Source organism: Panthera uncia (genome assembly GCF_023721935.1).
Source record: "Panthera uncia isolate 11264 chromosome A1 unlocalized genomic scaffold, Puncia_PCG_1.0 HiC_scaffold_16, whole genome shotgun sequence".
Classification (NCBI taxonomy): domain Eukaryota; kingdom Metazoa; phylum Chordata; class Mammalia; order Carnivora; family Felidae; genus Panthera; species Panthera uncia.
In genome coordinates this window covers 19,037,220-19,055,242 of record NW_026057576.1, presented here as the reverse complement: position 1 = coordinate 19,055,242, position 18,023 = coordinate 19,037,220, and the positions used below count along the sequence as shown (strand labels likewise).

The window sequence follows — 18,023 nt, the reverse complement described above, 5'->3', positions numbered from 1 at the left end:
TTGTCAATACAGCCTAAGCTAGTAAGTGGCAGAGCCAGGCACGACCAGTTCTAATGAAGCGGTTCTTTCTGTACCACACCGCTTATACTGAAAAAAGCTGTATAACATACCATGTGCCCACAATTCCAGTTTTTAAAATGCAAATAAAAGGAAATTCATAAAAATGAGAGTAAGTGTTACAATAAATTACATTCCATACCACTTAATCTTCACCACAATCCTGCAGCATAGATCCTTTCACCTCATCTTCCTAATGAGGAAACTGAGGCTGAGAGGTTACATGACTGGCCTGAACTCACGGATGGAGTGGGAACAGATAGAACCAATCAGAGTTTTCTAAATCTTAAAAGACGATGCTAAGAGGTTTTCAAAATTATCTTATATCTGGGCGCCTAGGTGGCTTGGTAGGCTAAGCATCCAACTCTTGATTTTGGCTCACTCAGGTCGTGATCTCACAGTTTGGGAATCTGAGCCCCACAAAGAGCTCCATAGCGAATCCACACTGACAGTGAGGAGCCTGCTTGGGATTCTGTCTCATATTCATATTCTCTCTCTCTCTCTCTCTCTCTCTCTCTCTCTGTCTCACTCCCTCTCCCTCTCTGCCCCCTCCCCAGTGTGAGCAGGGAAGGGGCAGATAGAGAGGGAAACAGAATCTGAAGCAGGCTCCAGGTTCTGAGCTGTCAGCACAGAGCCCGACACGGGACTCGAACCCATGAATCGCAAGATCATGACCAGAAAGTAGGACGCTTAATCAACTGAGCCACCCCAGGGCCCCCAACGTTCATATTAACTTTTTTCCAAGGGAGTGGGGAGGAACTCCAACTGCATATAACAGTATTTTCATAGTGTTACAAGAAAGGCTAAATGTAACAAACTGGCAAAATGAATTGCCTGGTTTTCACCAGAGGAATTGAAAGAAAGCATATTCCAGTAGAGAACCACAGACATACCCCTAAGAAGGGACTTATATCTATTGGTTACATTTGTAAATAAAATCTGTTCTTTAATAACATACAAGTTGCTAATAAAAAAATCTGTATAACTGTTCCATAACCATTTTTAATCTTTTAAAATATTTCATAAGTGTAAAGAAATCAGCCTTCTAAACTTTTCTGGGCTTTACTTTCTTCATGTATAGAATGAGGAAGATGGACTAAACTTCTAACAGCACTTGCAATTCTAAAGTCCCATAAAACAAAAGTCATAATGATACATAAAGTCCAATGAAAATTTCTGTCAGGAGATACAAAAGTTCAATCTTGTTCTCAAGAACGTATATAAAAATTCGCTAAGCTTCACACTTAAGATTTGTGTATTTAAGTTGTACCTCAATAAAAAAGTTGGGGGAAAAAGAATCTGCTTCTTCTGACAAACTAAAACAGAAACAAAAAACTTTAGTATTTTGTCTATGGTCTGGGACCATGTTTAAATTAAGAAAATTAATAACACTGCTAAATAAAAATTAAGTCTGCATAAGGGCAATACTTTTTTTTAAATGAAAGAACACAGGGCTAGTAACATATGGGCACTGCTGAAGCAAATGAAAAAAGACCACCAAGATGATTTTACATATACGTTAGAAACTTGAGTGAAGGGTTATATTGGCTAAGGGTTATTTTAAATATTTAAAGAAATTTCAAGTTATAAAATATTGCACAATCTCTTTGTAGAAACCTATGACATGAACGTGTCTAAACAGTTCTTTCCTTACTCCTGACCACAAATGACCTTAAATCAACTTAAAATACTTGAAAAGTAGAATTCTTTCATTCAAATATTACATTTGTTCCCAGCCTTTTAATTTTCAGTTGTACATAATTTAATATGTAATTATTGACATTCCCTTGCATGAAGGGAAAATAAAATTCTCTTTGAAGAAGTAAAACCTATTATTTTTTGCTTTTTATACTTATAATTTCTTACACAGTAAGAATTACACAGTAATTTCTAATTAAGAATGCAATAATGTCTTTTGGATATCCTTTTTCATTTTCTTTTGAAAGATCATGACAAAGCAATTTTTTGATCCTTCAGAAAACAGATTTAGAGCATATTATGAAGAAAAGTGACAGTAAGTGTTTTCAAAGAAAACAAAATCTAGGTCTTAAAATTTTTCATTTAAATTACCACCTTTAAAACTAATACTCAATAGGAAATAAATCATACCCACTTCATGCTACTTTAAGCTCAAACCTTCTTATTAAAATATCCCTTGATATACGACAGAGGTGTTCCTCAAAGGTCCCTTGCAAAACAAACTTGTGTAAATCTCATCTTAAACGCACTAGGGGGAGCTCCCATTTGAGAGAATCCTACAACATGTGCTTTTGTTCTATGTAAAGGTCCCTTCTTCTCTAACTTGTATTCCTACAAAAAAGAATGACTTTCTGACTTATCTGAACCTTACAAACCATCCCTATGCTTCGTCATATTTATCAACTGCCATTAAGACAACTCGGCCAAGTGATAGTATTTACTTTCCACACTGCTTTCTCAGGAAGCAATACAAAGCCCAAGGGGAAAAAAAAATACATATTTAATAGGCTGTTAGATTTCAAAGCATGTAATAAAATTCTGCTTTAAAAATCACCCCATTTTTATAATCAAAATTTCAAATTTAAGGTCAAAAAATAACAGAAAACTAGAGGTAAACAAACTAACCTATTGAGGGAAAAAAAGCTTTGTGTCTCCTTGGCACTTGACAAGTTTGAAAGTACATTTTTAATATACCATCCCATTTAAACCTCTAATCATTTCTATAATAACAGTACAATGGCTTCATTATTAGTAATCTGGAATATGAAGAAGCAGAGGCACAGGGTGGTAAAGCATGTTACACAGTAATTCAATATCAAGGTCAGGACTGGGATTCCAATTTTCACATTCCTGGCCATTGTGCTTCTTTTATCCAGTTAAAAAAGATGGAGAGAAAAAACTTTTAAGCAAATTTGACTGTAGAGTCCCCTATCCATCAGTAAGAATTATGAGCCAATAAAAATTATTGAAGATAAGTTTAAGAGGTTTATAAGAAGTTCAAGGACTGGCCAAAAGCCTTTCAATGGGGGGGAAAGGAGAGTCTCTTCAAACAAACGGTGCTAGGAACACCAGATGTCCACAGGCAGAAGAATGAAGTTGGACCCTTACCATACACCATATACAAAAATTAAGTCAAAATGGATTAAAAACTTGAATGCAAGACCTAAAACTAAAACTCCTAAAAGAAAATATAGGGGGAAAGCTTCAGAGACATTGGGTTTGGCAATGATTTCTTGGAGAGGATACCAAAAGCATAGGCAACAAAAGAAAAATTAAACTGGACTCCATCAATAATTAAAACTTCTGTCATCAAAGGACACAATCAAGAGTGAAAAGGGAACCCATGAAATGGGAGAAAAACTTGCAAATCACGTATCTGGTAAGGGGTTAACATCCAAAATATTTAAAGAACTCCCACAACTCAACGACAACAACGAAACCCAAATAACTTAATTAAAAAATAAGCAAAGAACTTAAACAGACATTTCTCCAAAACCAATATACAAATGACCAACCAGCATATGAACAGATGCTCAATATAAATAATTGGGCAAATGCAAATAAACCAGTAAGCTATCACTTGTATCTATTATGATGGCCAAAATCAGAAAAACGGAAAATAGTGTTGACAAGCATGTGGAGAAATTGCAATTCTTGTGCCCTGTTAGTGGGAATATAAAACAATTGCAACCACTATGGAAAACAGAGGAGTTTCTCAAAAATTTAATAAAATTACAGGATCCAGCAATTCCACTTCAGGGTATATATTCAAAAGAATTGAAAGCAGGATCTCAGAGAGACATTTGCACACCTTGTTCATAGCAGCATTATTCAAAATAGCCAAGAGGTGGAAACCCAAAAGCCCACCATGGATGAATGGATATGCAAAACGTGGTATATACATACAATGAAATATCATTCGGTCCTAAGAAGGAGTATAAAATCTTGAAATAAGCTACCACAGCAATGAATGGTGAAGACATTATGCTAAGTGAAATAAGCCAGTCACAAAATGACTAACACTGTATGATTCCATTTATATAAGGCATCTCTAGAGTATTCAAATAGAGATAGAAATTAGAATCGTGGTTGTCAGGGACTGGAGGGAGGAAAAAATAAGTTATGTTCAACTGGTATACAGTTTCAGTTATGAAAGATGAAAAAGTTCTGGAGACTGGTTGCAAAACAGTGTGAATATACTTAATACTACCAAATTGTACACCTAAAAATGATTAAGACAGCAGGCACCTGGCTGGCTCAGCAGGAAGACCAGGGGACTCTTGATTTCTGGGTTGAGTTCAAGCCCCACACGGTTATAGAGATTACTTAAATAAACGAACAAGCAAACAAACAACGGTTAAGATGGTAAATTTGATATTATGTGGGTTTTCTTTTTTTTTTTTTTTTTTTTACCACAATTTAAAAATTAGGAAAAAAAGAAAAAAGTTCATGGACTTAAAAATTTTACAAAATACCATTCACCACTCTTTCCAGTTCATACTCAGCACAGAAGCACGTTCCAGTATAAAAATCTACTTTCTTTTGAAAAAAATGTCTACAGGTCAATAAATATAAAACTACTGGTAATATATTTCTTGACAGCCTAAGGGAAACAAAAAACCCAAATGGGAATCAAGTTTTCATTACTTCACCTACATTACAAGAAAAGCCTGTATTTTGTACTACCTTAGTACTAAATAGATACTGCCTGGGTAAAAGGAAAAAAGTAGTATTAGAACTCTACCTGAATTTGCTAAGTTCACAAATATTTATGATGAAGAAAAAACTGGTTAAAATTCTCCTCCCTAAGATTCAATTTGATCTTGTCTAAAAAGTTACTATTTTTCAAATGAGGTAAAACTTGGCATTGAAAATCCTTTAAAAAATTAAACACATATTGTATCTGCTTTTAGGTACTGCTCAAGGATTCTCTTCATCAGATTTTCGGTGGTTCTCAAAAGATCAGCATTATTTGAAACTCTGGTGAATACATGTAAAAAACACGTGTGTCACATTTAGCTGCAATGATAAGCAATTTAAGTGTTGCTATAATATCCAAGGAAAAGACTAGAAAGAAGCTATACTTTGTTCCATGATTGCAGAAATATCAGCAAATGGTACAGATTTTCAAAATTAAATATTTATACGGACTTCTATACGCAAGGAAGTTTTTACTGGGATATCCAAAGTGCTTGAAGAAAACAATCACCAAGATGTGTTTTTTTTTCTCAGCTACTTTAACCTTACTTACACCCTACAAAGTCTGTTAGTATCCTAATTACTAACATCTCAAAGACGATTTATTTGTAGATATACTTACTAACTTAACACAAGCAATACAGACATTGAAAATATCCTTGGGATTAGTTATGGAAAATCACATATGTACATGCATGTGGGGGGGGGGGGGGAGTAGCTATGGGGGTATCTAATATATATACATATACATCCACATTTAGGTATTTAAGAAAGTCATTCAGAAATGTACATAAATGTTTTTAGATGCTCTCTAAAAATATGCTCTGTCCCTCTCATCTAGCTCATGTTATCTCATTTCCTTTCACGTACTAAAATTATATACAAGTATTTAGTACTGTGGGTCCTACAAATCCTTGTAGAGTATGAAAGGGGAAGTATTTATGTAAAAACACAGGTTACAGAATAAAACTATTCCACAGAAAACAGGCAAACACAAAGTACTCTTAACAAAGAAAATACATGAACTATATTTAGTGTTAAGTATTTGAGACATCCAAAATTCTTGATAATCTATCCTTTAACAGAAAATGTGTAATATTTAAATCAGCGAAATAAAGACTTATGGTGAGAAATATCTCTGGGAAGATGTTTTCTTCTAATTAAGTGCTTTACTCATTTTCATTTGAAAATTATGGCTTCCTCAATTATTTTAATGCTAGTCTCATTTTTATGTGCCAATTCAGGACATAAGCACTAGTACTACTCCATGCATCCTTGCTTACTCATCAAAATAACTGAGAAGCATTATCCCTCCCCCTTCTTGAATTAATAAATCCGAACATGCAAAAGCATCCTAATCTCCAGGCTCTTCTCTTGGTCAAAGTGGTAACAGCCCAGCAGGACCACCTTCAACCTCAAACATCATAACGCTTTACAGATAAGAACTTAAGCATTCTCTGGTGGAAGATGGCAACTGGGAAAAGGAAAATACAAGTTTAAATTGCAAATGTCCTCAGCCTCTCCAAGACAATCAGCTTCTCTAAAGAAGCACCCTAAGAAATATTTTTAATAGGTGGCAGGAGGTAAATGTGTGTAAATGCCTTATGAAATATGATGCAGAGAAATAGGAAACAGTTCTTCCATACATTGACACCCGGACAACCAAATTAAGAGTAACCAAATAATGGCAAGTTTCAAATTTGTCTTTGAACTCAAAGAAGCTTGGATCAAAACCTTCACCAATAGGCCTGTATATCACTACATATAACAAAGAAATAGAAAAGGGTAAGAAATCTATTTTACAGATTCTTGGCGGAAAAAGTTCATGACAAACCTACCTAAATTACAAATATTGCAAAATAAAACAGGGTAGAAAAACTTAAAGATTTATGTGGTAAGAAAACAAGCATTTACTGAATTAAACAATGGAGGTGCAATTCAGTAGAACTAGAACAAAATGACTCTGAATCATGTATACTTAAATGCTATAGGATTATATTCAGCCCTTTCCAAAAATGTTTAGGTGCCCAATAGGTACCACTAAGCAAAGCATAAACATTTCTAAAACAAGGGAATAATTCTGTTTCTTCCTATATAAAGCAACCAAAAGTTATAATCACTGGAAATTTTCCTGAAATTTGTCAAACTCATGAAAATTGTGGCTCATAGACCTTGAGAAAAGAACAAAATGTATTCCTAAATGTATCATTTGTGGCAATAATGTTTCTGCACTACAACTTAAAAATTAAACTTGGAACTAATATTCCTTTGTTATGTGTAACATTACACATTCACCAGTATCTTTAATTTTCCTGGCCAGCAATCTCAAAAATTATAATGGACTACTTTGCCTTATTTCATAGTGAACCATCATATTGGGGGGGGGGGGGGGGAGATAAAGAAAATTCAAAAAGCCTCTTTTCCAAAAGTATGGAGTTCAAAAATAATAACAGCCTCTGGACCCATGATTTAATTCAGAAGCGAATTCAGAATTCTTCCTGCATAGATGCTTACTGTGGATGCTTCAACAGCTGAAAAATGTTAATGTACTCAGTTACTGCACTCCAATGAAAATCTTACCTTTCAGAATAACTATAAAATATGGTTAAATTAAACCCCGACAAAAACAAAAATTCCTCTGATGTTTTTACTAATAAAAAAAGTAAAACCACTAGTCAACTAGTGTCCAGAAGTCACTGCAGGAGTTGCACAATTGCCTGTGGGTACACTATCACAGAAACTGAGCGTGGTGAGGCAGAAAGTTTTCCCCTTTTATAACCTGAGTGAACTTCAAGGGATTAAAACCAAATTCATGTCAATGCTACAGCACAAAAATTCAGACTCTAATTCTGAATACAAATACATTTTAAGAAAAAAAAAAAAATGAGGGCTTTAAAGCCAGTAAAATATGGTCAGTTTCACTTTTGTATTATGTGCATATCGTACTTTAATCCGAAATGCTTCATACTTGTATTTCATGTTATATAGGTTTTGGACTTGACAGTGTTTCTCCACAAAAAGAAAAATCAACTGTTTTTCCACCTTAATATTCAACCTACCTGCCCATAGTTGTCTATGCCAGTTACTAATCTATTTAAATTTAATAAATCAAAAGCTGTCCTTAGGGATTGGCCAAGAGTCGTAAGTCCTTCAGCCTGAAGGTTTTTCAGTTCATTCATAAACGTTGCATGGTTTTCCTTCCATCCGGCCTGTAAAGAAAATGTAAGAATTTTTTTTTCATCCTTTAAAGCCATGTACACATGGGCAGCCGTTACAATATGCCGTTCGCCAAGGAGCTGCTTTGCTTCACTTTACAGTATGGTTAGATTAACGTGTTAATACCGTATCACCGCCAAGGAAACTCTCTTCAAAGGTGGCCAAGGATAAACCTGCTTGCTCTACAGCTTTTGGTGGCTAACAGCCTTAATACTTTATAACTTCCCTGGGGAATTTACTCCCGAACCTACTACCCAAGATTTGGGCATGCAAAAGGTACTGGTGGAAAGCAGAAGTGGGCAGGACTTCGGAAGTTAACCTGCAGCTGTCCCACCGGCCCGCGGCCCTGTGAGGAAGAATCCGAACACCAAGCTCCGCAGCCCCCCACCCGGCTCGCTCGCCAACCAGGGCGAGCGCGGCCGAGCCCCGGGCCGAGTCCCCTTTAATGCAAACCCGGGCTCGGCGCGGCCGGGCCCGGCTGTCACTGGGGCTAACTTGAATAAATATCCCCCACAGTTCATTGCTGCCGCTCACGCCGCGGAGGGGAAATGTCGGCCATGTTGATCGCAGCGCCGCCGCCGCCGCCGCCGCCGCCGCCGCCGGGCCGGGCTGGGGAGGGGACGGCGGTGGCCCAGCGACTCCGCGCCGCGCCAGGACGCTCCGGAGCGGGGGAGGGGGTGGGAGCCCGCAGGGGAAAAGACCTCAGCGCCTGGAGCACAGCGGGTGGGGGAGGGGAGCATAATGAAGGGTGAATGGGGGGGGCGGGGAGGGCGAGCGAGGAAGGAACAGGGAAGGGAAGGGGGAGGGCGAGGGCTGTTACCTTGATAGCATAGGGCGGCTCTTCGAAAGTGACCAGCATATACCTGTCTCCTCTGCTGGCAGGGTCCCGGGCACGGAGCTGCGGGAGAGAGGGTGGGGGACAGGAGAAGGAACAGGGCGGGCGAGAGGGAAGCACAGAAGCGAGGTTACGATGCGAAGGGGCGCCGAGCGGCCCCGCCGCCCCCCCCCCACAGTACCGCACACGCAGCGGCCACCCCTCCACGCCGCCCCCCACACACAGATCGGCCCCCACACACCGCCTGGAGCCCGGGCCTGGGCCGAGCCCGGCTCGCAGCGCCCGCCCGCCCGCCCGCCCGCGCGGTGGGGGAGGGGGTCCCCGAGCCCGGCAGCTCCCGCAGTCAGGTCCCCGACACCTCCGCCTCGCCGCCCCCGGCCACCCTCCCCCCCCACCCCTGCCGCCCGTGGGTCGCCGGGCCCGGGTCGCCGCCCGGGCTCGGTCAGTCGGTACCTTCATGAAGGTCTCTACCGCGCCTTTGGCCGTGTCCAGGTAGGTGGTGCCCAGATGGCTGCGCTGGTTCATAGAGGCAGACGTGTCTATCAGGAACAGTAAGATGGGCATAGTGCTGGCCGGGGACACCGGGGCCCGAGGTGGAGAAAGAGGAGATGGTAGAGGTGGAGGCGCCGGTGGCGGCGGCGGCGACCGCCGCTACGCGGGGCGGGGGAGCGCGGCCCCCGGGAGGAAAACACCGTCTGGGTCTTTCCTCCGGCTGCGGGGAGTTTCTCCCCCGATAGTTGAGAGGAAACTCCCCAGACCCAGTCCTCCCCGTCGTACCCCCGCCTCCGCCTCCTCCTGCCTGCCTGCCCGCTGGGGCGGGCGCCCGGCCGTCTGTCTGTCGGTCGGTCGGTCCGTCCCCCCCGCCTCGGGGGTCCCGTCCCCGCTCCCGGCCCCTGTGTGTGTCCCAGCGGGAGACGGGCCTGGCTCCCCACCCCACCCCCGGTGCAGGGAGTGGGGACCTGGGAGCTGGCGAAGAGGGGAGTGGGCTGAGGGGAGATTGGCCCTGGGGCTGTTGGGAGAAGTTTCAGGGACTCCCTCCGCACCCCGGCGGTGTCACCACTTTCTCAGCCCCTCTCGCTACTGAAGCGCTTTTCTCTCTCACACTCCGGTTTTAACTCGGGCAGGGTCTGCAGAGGCTCCGCCCCTTGACACGTCCTCGAGCCACGTGACGCACCGCCCCGTTATCCTATTGGCTAATCCCAAGATCCTCATTAGCATATTCAAACAGCTCAGGGGCGGGGGAAGCTTGTAGGCCGGCTCCGGGAACAGTTACTGAGCACGCGCGGAGGCGGGGCATCGGGTGCGCGCGAGAGCGAGCGCAAGGGACGAGCAGGCGGGCCAGCAGACGCGGAGGCGGGCTCCGGGAAGGGGCGGGGACCGACCGCGGAAAGACCGTGGCGTGGGGGAGGGGGCCGCGGCGGCGCGCGCGGGGCGGCCGCGGATGTGAGTCTGCGCGTCAGTGCCGCTGGCCTCTCCTTGGCTGTTGGAGGTGATAGGGGTCGGAGGAAGGGAAATGGAGGCTGGCCTCACCTCCCCTTGCGAGGTCGCTGTATCAAACCCCTTCCCCCGAGGGCGAGTGAGGAGGGGATGAGTAAAGTAATCAAATACCCGCTTAGAAGGGGGCCGGCCCGCGCGGTCTTCCCTCCGAGGAGAGCTCCGGGGCCTGCGGTCGCCGGAGGAGGTTCCTTAGGCCTGAGAGGGCCGGCCCCTGCGCGGGCGGGCCCGGGGCGGGGGAGGGGAAGTGAGAGGTTGTTTATGACCTGGGACTAATCTCCGCCAGTCCCACCGCTCCCGGCGGGGAGTGGGGATGAGAGGCCAGCTTCGCCCGCAGTCTCGCTCGGCCTTGGGGAGCGACCTAGGGTGAGGGCTGGACCCGGAGCACACCAGGAGCCCTCGGTGGAGGACCCAACAAAAAGAGGATTAACCTTCTGTTTTCCTAACTCAGCCCTTTAAAGGACATGGGGAAAGACTCAAATATCGATAAACAGTTTGTTGCGCTTTTTATTCTCGGGGGGGGGGGGGGGGGGGGACGATTCTACCAAATAACCTCTGTCAAGCCGAGTTTTCTTAGGACCAAAGAACGTCAATTTCAGAGTTAAAAGGGACCTTAGAAAACCGTAGACCAAGAACTCCTTTTTAAATGGAAAAACTGATTTCAGCTTGCCTAGGTGACAGAGTGGGTTCCTCATAATCCTGCCAGTGCTCTTCCCTTTCACTGCATGCTGTGTCTAAGACTGGTTCCGAATAATGTATGCGGGAAGTCGTTCTTGGTTAAACGAAACCCCTATTCACCCTGCCCGAAGTAATGAATCCTTTCCTAAATGTCCGAGGAACACTGTTCACTCAAATATACTAGTTGAAAAACTGAAGACCGTGCCTGTGTGTTAGAGACACACAACCCTTATAAAGACTATGTAGATGTCTTTAGGGCCTCTCCTGCTAGCCTTACATTTCGATTTTATTTTTTATCCTGAAATTCTTATTTGCCTGCTGATCATTTAATGAAATTGTTCCTATCAGTCTCAACACAAAAGAGACCGGTTTTGTAGCACTTTTTTAAAATCTTGAGTTTCATAACTTGGACTTTTTCCTAATACTTAGGACAACCTCTGAACTTCTTATGAATTTATAGTAGGGCTGTTTCAGTCATACGCTGTTCTGTGAGTATGTACGACAGAAGAGAGATTTTTAAGAGATTTGGACTACAAAATAAGATGGGATACAGGTCTTAACATCCAATATTTGCTGAGGACCAGTGGAGTTTTAAAATGATTAAAATGTGGACCCTGCCTTCAAAGAGCTTATGGTTTTTTTTAGAAAAATACTACATACATATTATTAGCTACTACAAGGCAGAGAGTGATTAGATGCTAAATAATTCAGAAAAGAGAAAAATGTATTACCCTTGGGTGATGAACATTTTCCAGGGCCAGTATATTTAAGATGTTCCTTAAAGCCACGTTTCTCTGAGATCCTAGATCTGGAGATAAAAAATCAAGAGTTCTTTGAGACTTTAAAATGTGTGTTTTCATTTTAATGACAATATACAAATTGTTACACCAGTTGTAAAGACAACATTTTTCTTTCAAAGTGATAATTTGCAAATGAAAGATTTTCATAGAATTGGCCTTCTGTTTACCAGTGCTTTTCAAGCTGGTCCATGGACTCCTGCCTATCCTAATATGTATTCTCTAGAATGACAGGAATTTCCTTTGCATTACTCAGGTTTGAGAAACACTGCTTCAAAGAATTGGTAGGATTTGAATATGTGGGTAAAGCAAGAGGCAGCTGCTGATGAAAAAGTCCTTTTCGACATTGAAAATGTAGCGAAGAAAGGAAGCTAACAGCAGTGCCAGGGGCTTCCTGGGGAACAGTGTAGTTCAGCTGAGCTGGAGCACTAGGTATGTGAAGAATAGTATTAAGATCCAGAAAGGTAGGTCAGATCTAGACAGTAGAGGGCCTTTATTCCAGACTAAGGATTTTTTTTTTTCCATATAAATTACAGTTCTTAGTTGGGGTACTAAGGACAAAGCAGTGTTTGAAGGAAATCAAACTCAACTACTGAAGTACATGAGCATGCATTAATAATGACTTTCCCTGTTATAGTTATTTGAAATCATTTCCTATGGAGACATCATGGCTCTTTCTTCCCTGACTCAGTGGAGTTGGCAGATTGTCATAAATGGAGATGTATGGTAGAGACAGTGTTAGATGCAAAGATCAGGAGAGCCAAGTCCAAAGAGCCAACCTAGAGCATAGAACCAGAACCTGTGCTTATGATGGCTTCTGAGATCAAAGACCAGGTTTCCAGTTCAGAAGCCCAGAAGTGCTGGAAGGCAAGGCCAGAGGCAGAACAAGAAAGAAATCAGGACATATATAGGCAGCAAATCAAGAGGCAATCAGAAACCAGGAAGCATTGACGAGTGGTCCCTAGACAGAATTGTGAAATAGGCCAAGTTTATTCTTAGTGACTCTGGTTGACAATTAAGCTATTGGTTGATGATGGCTTAAAGCAGTGGTTTGGGGCCAGGAAATGCACATCAGCATTGCCCACAGAGTTAAAAATGCACCAAATCCCCATACCCAGAGGCAGGTGATTCAGTAGAATTGGGATGGGCCCTGGTCATCTCATTTTTTATAAAGCTCTTTAGGTGAATCTTATAAATAATGCTGATTAAGAACTATATGCTTCAAGTATAAAAATAATGTATATGTCTACAGCTAGTAGTACACACTAAGTAACTTTAAAAATTCACATACCCTTAGAGTTATTACATTTCTTAAAAGAAGTTCTTAAATAAATCTGCAAAGTAAAGGGGGAAAAAAACTATAAATGTGACACTAGTATAGATAACCGTGGATTCGTAGCATATGCTTATTTAAATTGCAGGAATTCAACCATGTTTGACAAAAAATAAAAAGAGAAAACTAAATAGTACCAGAGATTTCCAATCTCTGTGATTCTAGAACAATTCTGGTTTTATGCAGGCTTATTTATCTAAAACATGGCCCCTAAATGTAAGCCAACTATTTCATCAGACTCCAGTGAAAAAACGGTGAGCTCTTGCAATGCTAGAGGGAGAATGAGTTGGGAGTATGTGCGCTAAATCCTGTGCTGTTGCAGTCTCGGGGATTAGGGAAGGTTTCTCTGGGAGGACATTGGTCAGAAGAGGTATGTGGGAGAAAATTTGCCCTTTGTTGTTGTTTTTTAAAGGAATGCTGCCTAATGCTAGGGCTCCAATTTAAAAGGGAATGAATAAATTATATGAAAGCCTCTGAAGGAGTGGCGACTCTGGCTTCAACAATAGCCTAAATTGTCGAAATAGGGCTATTTTAACAATTAAGAACTGATGAATTAGATTCATTTGTAGGAGCCAACCAGCACCCTGCTAAATTATTTTAAACCAATTAAGCAGGATAACACAGTTTAAAAATAATTATGTGCCAAGGACTTGGCTTACGGTATCTGGATGTGCCATCTGAACAGAGTAATCAGATGAACCCAATGTTCCTCATATGTAACCTAACAAAGTTTGTTTTGGCTGTCTTACCATTTTCTCAGCTCTCTGCTTTACTCTTTGAGATCACAGTAGTCAATGATGTTGACAGGTTGAGAACATTAAAAAAAAAAGAAAAGAAAACACACACACACACACACACACACACACGCAAAACCAAGAAGTAATAAGCATAAAAATTGAGATGTGAAACTAGACAGCAGAATGTATTTGGATATTACATATATAAAGAGATTTAATTTTGGTCATCCTAATCAATCCTCAAGGGAAAAAAATGCTACTAAGGGACTACTTCTGAAGAGGAAATTAAACCTTTCCAACAAGCAGTATTTCACAGTAACAGTTGATGGCTCAGAGGATTCAAGATCAGTCCTGGAAATAGACACAACCAAATTGAGAATTAGAATCACAGTGGAGCAGTTTCTCCAGCTAAAGAGCATGACCATTGCTGTAATTCTTTCAATTAATGTTAATTGCATCCCTACTATGTGACAGGCACTATGGTAGGTCATAGAGTTTGTAATCTAATGGAAAGACAGAAGACAGACCAGCATAATGAGACTGCACTATTATGATAAGTCAGCAAACACCACGCATGATAAGACCTGTCTTAAGAGGATTGGTTTGAAAATGCAAGGTTACATACCATATTTCACCAATTCTGAGATGCCACGGGTTCTAAGAAATGCCATTATTTTTGGAACACTGAAAGAAAAAGGTGCTAATTAAACTATGACACAATGGCTTTTTTATCGATTAGAATTTTTCCACAATATATGGAATTCTACCAACCAGGAGCTTTAACAATGGAACATGTTATAAAAGAATACTCCACTATTGTCTTCAGTATTTTCTTCCAAACCATAGGCTTTTATTCTACAAGTTTTGATACTCATGCTTTCTTGATCCAACTAGAAGATGTCAGTGAAAAAGTTTTCAGACCACAATCAGGATTTATATCCTCTCTCTAAATGGTTGGTTGACTGAAATGTCTAGGGTTTGCAATTGCCTAGGCCTGCCACCAGGAATAACCATGAATTTTGCACATGTACAGCTACATCACAACTGCCTTCTGGTGACAGCATTGTAAGATGCCATTATTGCAAGTTGGCTTCCAATTTTAGAGATGTTAAAGTAGAAAGAAATGTACATTTTAGAATCGGGAAGATACCATTTAGTGCTGGTAGCTCTTAAAATAAGCATCGTTAGAATACACAAAGAGCTCTGTGAGCACTGGGGATAGAGCAGCTGATCTCACAAAGGAAGTGATATGCACTCAGATAGAAATCATATGGGAATGGGACATGTGTGTGGACGTGTGGTGGAATTGAGGCCAGACCTGAAAGAAAGGAGAGACAGAGCTGAGCCGATCTCTAGGGGAAGCCAGAGTTTATCCATTTACTTTACTGAAGTTGAGGAAAACATTTGTGGTTTGAAATGCTAATACGTATTAACCCTCTGAGAGGGTTTCATGTCCAACTAGGAACTTTTGAATTTTATCTTTGGATGATAGGGAAACCAAGTTTGGGGGGAAGGGAGTGATATAATCACATTCTCATTTTAGAAAGATGACTTCAGTAAACAGTTGGAAAGGAATGATTAGAACGGAAAGACCATGGCAAGGAGACCGGTGAGGCAATTTCTGCCTCACTACTCCTGGGGAAGTGGCACCAGGAAAGAAAGGAGAGGGTCCAAAAGACATTGAGGTGCTGGAATTGACAGAACTTGGTGAACTGAGTGGATGCAGGCAGAATCATCTATTTTGACATTCAATCCATCTTGTGTCATATAAAGTGAATATCATCAAACTATAACTATAGATTCCAATAATAACCAATGGTGTTTTCTCAGTCATTTGTTCAACAAATACCTCTCTAGTGTGTGCGGGAGCTGGGAATTTAGCAGTGAATAAAGCACAGGAAAATGCCTGTCCTTATGAAGTTTACATTCTAGTGGGAGAGGTAGGCAATAAACAAGGTCAATGAGTAACCCTATGCCAAGTGTACTCCATGTGCTAAGGAGGAGGAATAAAGCAGGAAAGGAAAAGAGTGATGCAGAGGGAGGAGTGTTGTGGTTTTAGATATGGAGAGCAGAAAAGACCTCATTAAGAAAATGACATTTGAGCAGAGACCTGAAAGAAAGGAGAGAGAGAGCTGAGCCGATCTCTAGGGGAAGCCAGAGTTTATCCATTTACTTTACTGAAGTTGAGGAAAACATTTGTGGTTTGAAATGCTAATACATATTAAAGTCCTATCTGCTGGTTAGTTTTCTTTGCTGATGCTTAATAAGTATTGTTATTCATAACAAGTGTAATTAATAATGATTTGCTGATAATTATATTCTTATTAATAGCAGTATTCTGATAAGTATTCTTTGCTGACATAGGTTCAGTTATTCATGAAATATTATTGAGACACTCACTTGTCTTCAGGTCAATAGGTACTGTTTTGGATTCTGGGGATTCAGTGCTAAATGAGATAGACCTAATCCCTACCCTCATAGAGTTGCCAGATAAAATCCAGGACTCACAATTAACTCAGAATTTCAGATAATGCATAACTGTTTAGTGATATTACAAATTTAGTAATTTGACATATTATTACAAATTACATGGAACATGTAATTACAAATGTTATCTGGAACATATAGGAAAAAATTATGTGTTGTCTATCTGAAATTCATATTTAACTGGTGTCCTGTATTTTTATTTTGCTGAATCTGGCAATTCTATGACTTCACTGAACTTACAACCTAAGTACCAGAGTCAGAGATTAGTAAATACAGCTGGCATCCAGTGGCCATGTACAACCTGGGAAGGCATAAAATGGAAGGCACTGTGACTCTAAATGTGTGGAGAAAACCTGCCTGCCAAGGAAGAACACCCACCCTTAAGAGCAAGAAATAAACTTGTGTTTGAGCCATGTGTTTTGGATCCATTTGTAACATTCTTTCTTTGTTTTACCAACCTAGCCTAACTAACTTAATGTGTCAGCCCCTGAAGTCTATGGGCATGCCCAAATTTACTCCAGAATCAAAAATTTTCATGTAATGTACCAACAACTAAAAAATATGTATGTAAATAAAAGCAACAGAGAGGTAGGCCAAACCCTTAAAATGCTTGTCCTATTATAGCTTTAAACCTTAGTGTTTTGAAGGCAGTCACGAAGTACATCAGAGCAATATTTAAAAATTACATAATTTAATGGTTTCCCTAAGCAACTAACACTATGTATTATTCCCAGCTTTTAAAACATTTTAAATATCTTTTCTTTCAGTTATTGAATGTAGACAGGTGTTGTAGGCATTGAAAATTATAAATAAGACATGCTCTCTGACTTTAGAAAGTATAGAGCCTAATAGAAGACATAAAGATATATAATAGTAGGCAAAATACAATCAGTGCCAAAAGATAAGTGCAAATTGTATCTCTAATTGAAGTGAGTTCAGACCAGTTAGAAGAATAGAATATAGCAACTGAATGAAAAAGCACTTTTTTCTTCAAAGCTTTACAATTTTCTATCTTCACATTTCATTTAAAAGAATGTGTCAAAAATGTACCAAATACGAAAATAATAGAAAAATAAAAATCACTTTAATCTCACTACTTGGACAGAGCCACTGATAACATTTTAGTATATATCTCCTTTATATATTAAATTGGGGTCTTTTTAATATGCTTTAATATGCTTTTTAATATGCTTCCTGTCTTGCTTTTTTTCTACTTAATATAATGTGAGCATTTTTCATGCAATCATTTTTAAATATGACTTTTAATAAATGTAGACTATCCCATGCCATGGCTATATCATGACTTACTTTCCTCTTATTAGTAGATATTTTGTTTATGTCCAGATGTTTTACTTTTATAAATAATGATGCATTAAACAGCCCTATACCTAAATCTTTGTAATATTTCAACAACTATTATTTGAACACTACCTACTGCTCTGGATTTTTGAGATACATTAGTGAACAAATAGTCCCAAATCCCTGCCCTCGTGGTGGGGAAGGAGAAAGAGAAACAATATATACGTAAATTATAGATTACATCATATATTTATAAATGCTCTGCAGAAAAAGCAGGGAAGAGGAATAAGAAGTGGTAGGACTAGATGTTACCCTTTTATTTATTTTTTAAGTTTATTGATTTTGAGACAATGCATGAGCAGGGGAGGGGCAGAGAGAGAAGGGGAGAGACAGAATCCCAAGCAGGCCCTGCA

General features: G+C 40.5%; 1 protein-coding gene across 2 annotated transcripts in view; it reads right to left on the bottom strand.

Moving 5' to 3' along the window:
* INTS6 (integrator complex subunit 6) overlaps window positions 1-10,503 on the bottom strand; it is an 89,608-nt gene extending 79,105 nt beyond the window's left edge. The window contains exons 1-4 of one of the 2 annotated variants that reach the window (XM_049647438.1): window positions 10,394-10,503; window positions 9,239-9,324; window positions 8,771-8,848; window positions 7,794-7,943 (exon numbers count right to left, since the gene is read on the bottom strand). In XM_049647438.1, the coding sequence (XP_049503395.1) occupies window positions 7,794-7,943; window positions 8,771-8,848; window positions 9,239-9,310 (300 nt within the window). In that variant the 5' untranslated portion in view covers window positions 9,311-9,324; window positions 10,394-10,503. Of the gene's footprint in view, window positions 1-7,793; window positions 7,944-8,770; window positions 8,849-9,238; window positions 9,996-10,393 lie in introns of those variants that run through there. The other variant, XM_049647437.1, reaches the window with a different exon arrangement.
* Window positions 10,504-18,023: the final 7,520 nt, after the last annotated feature.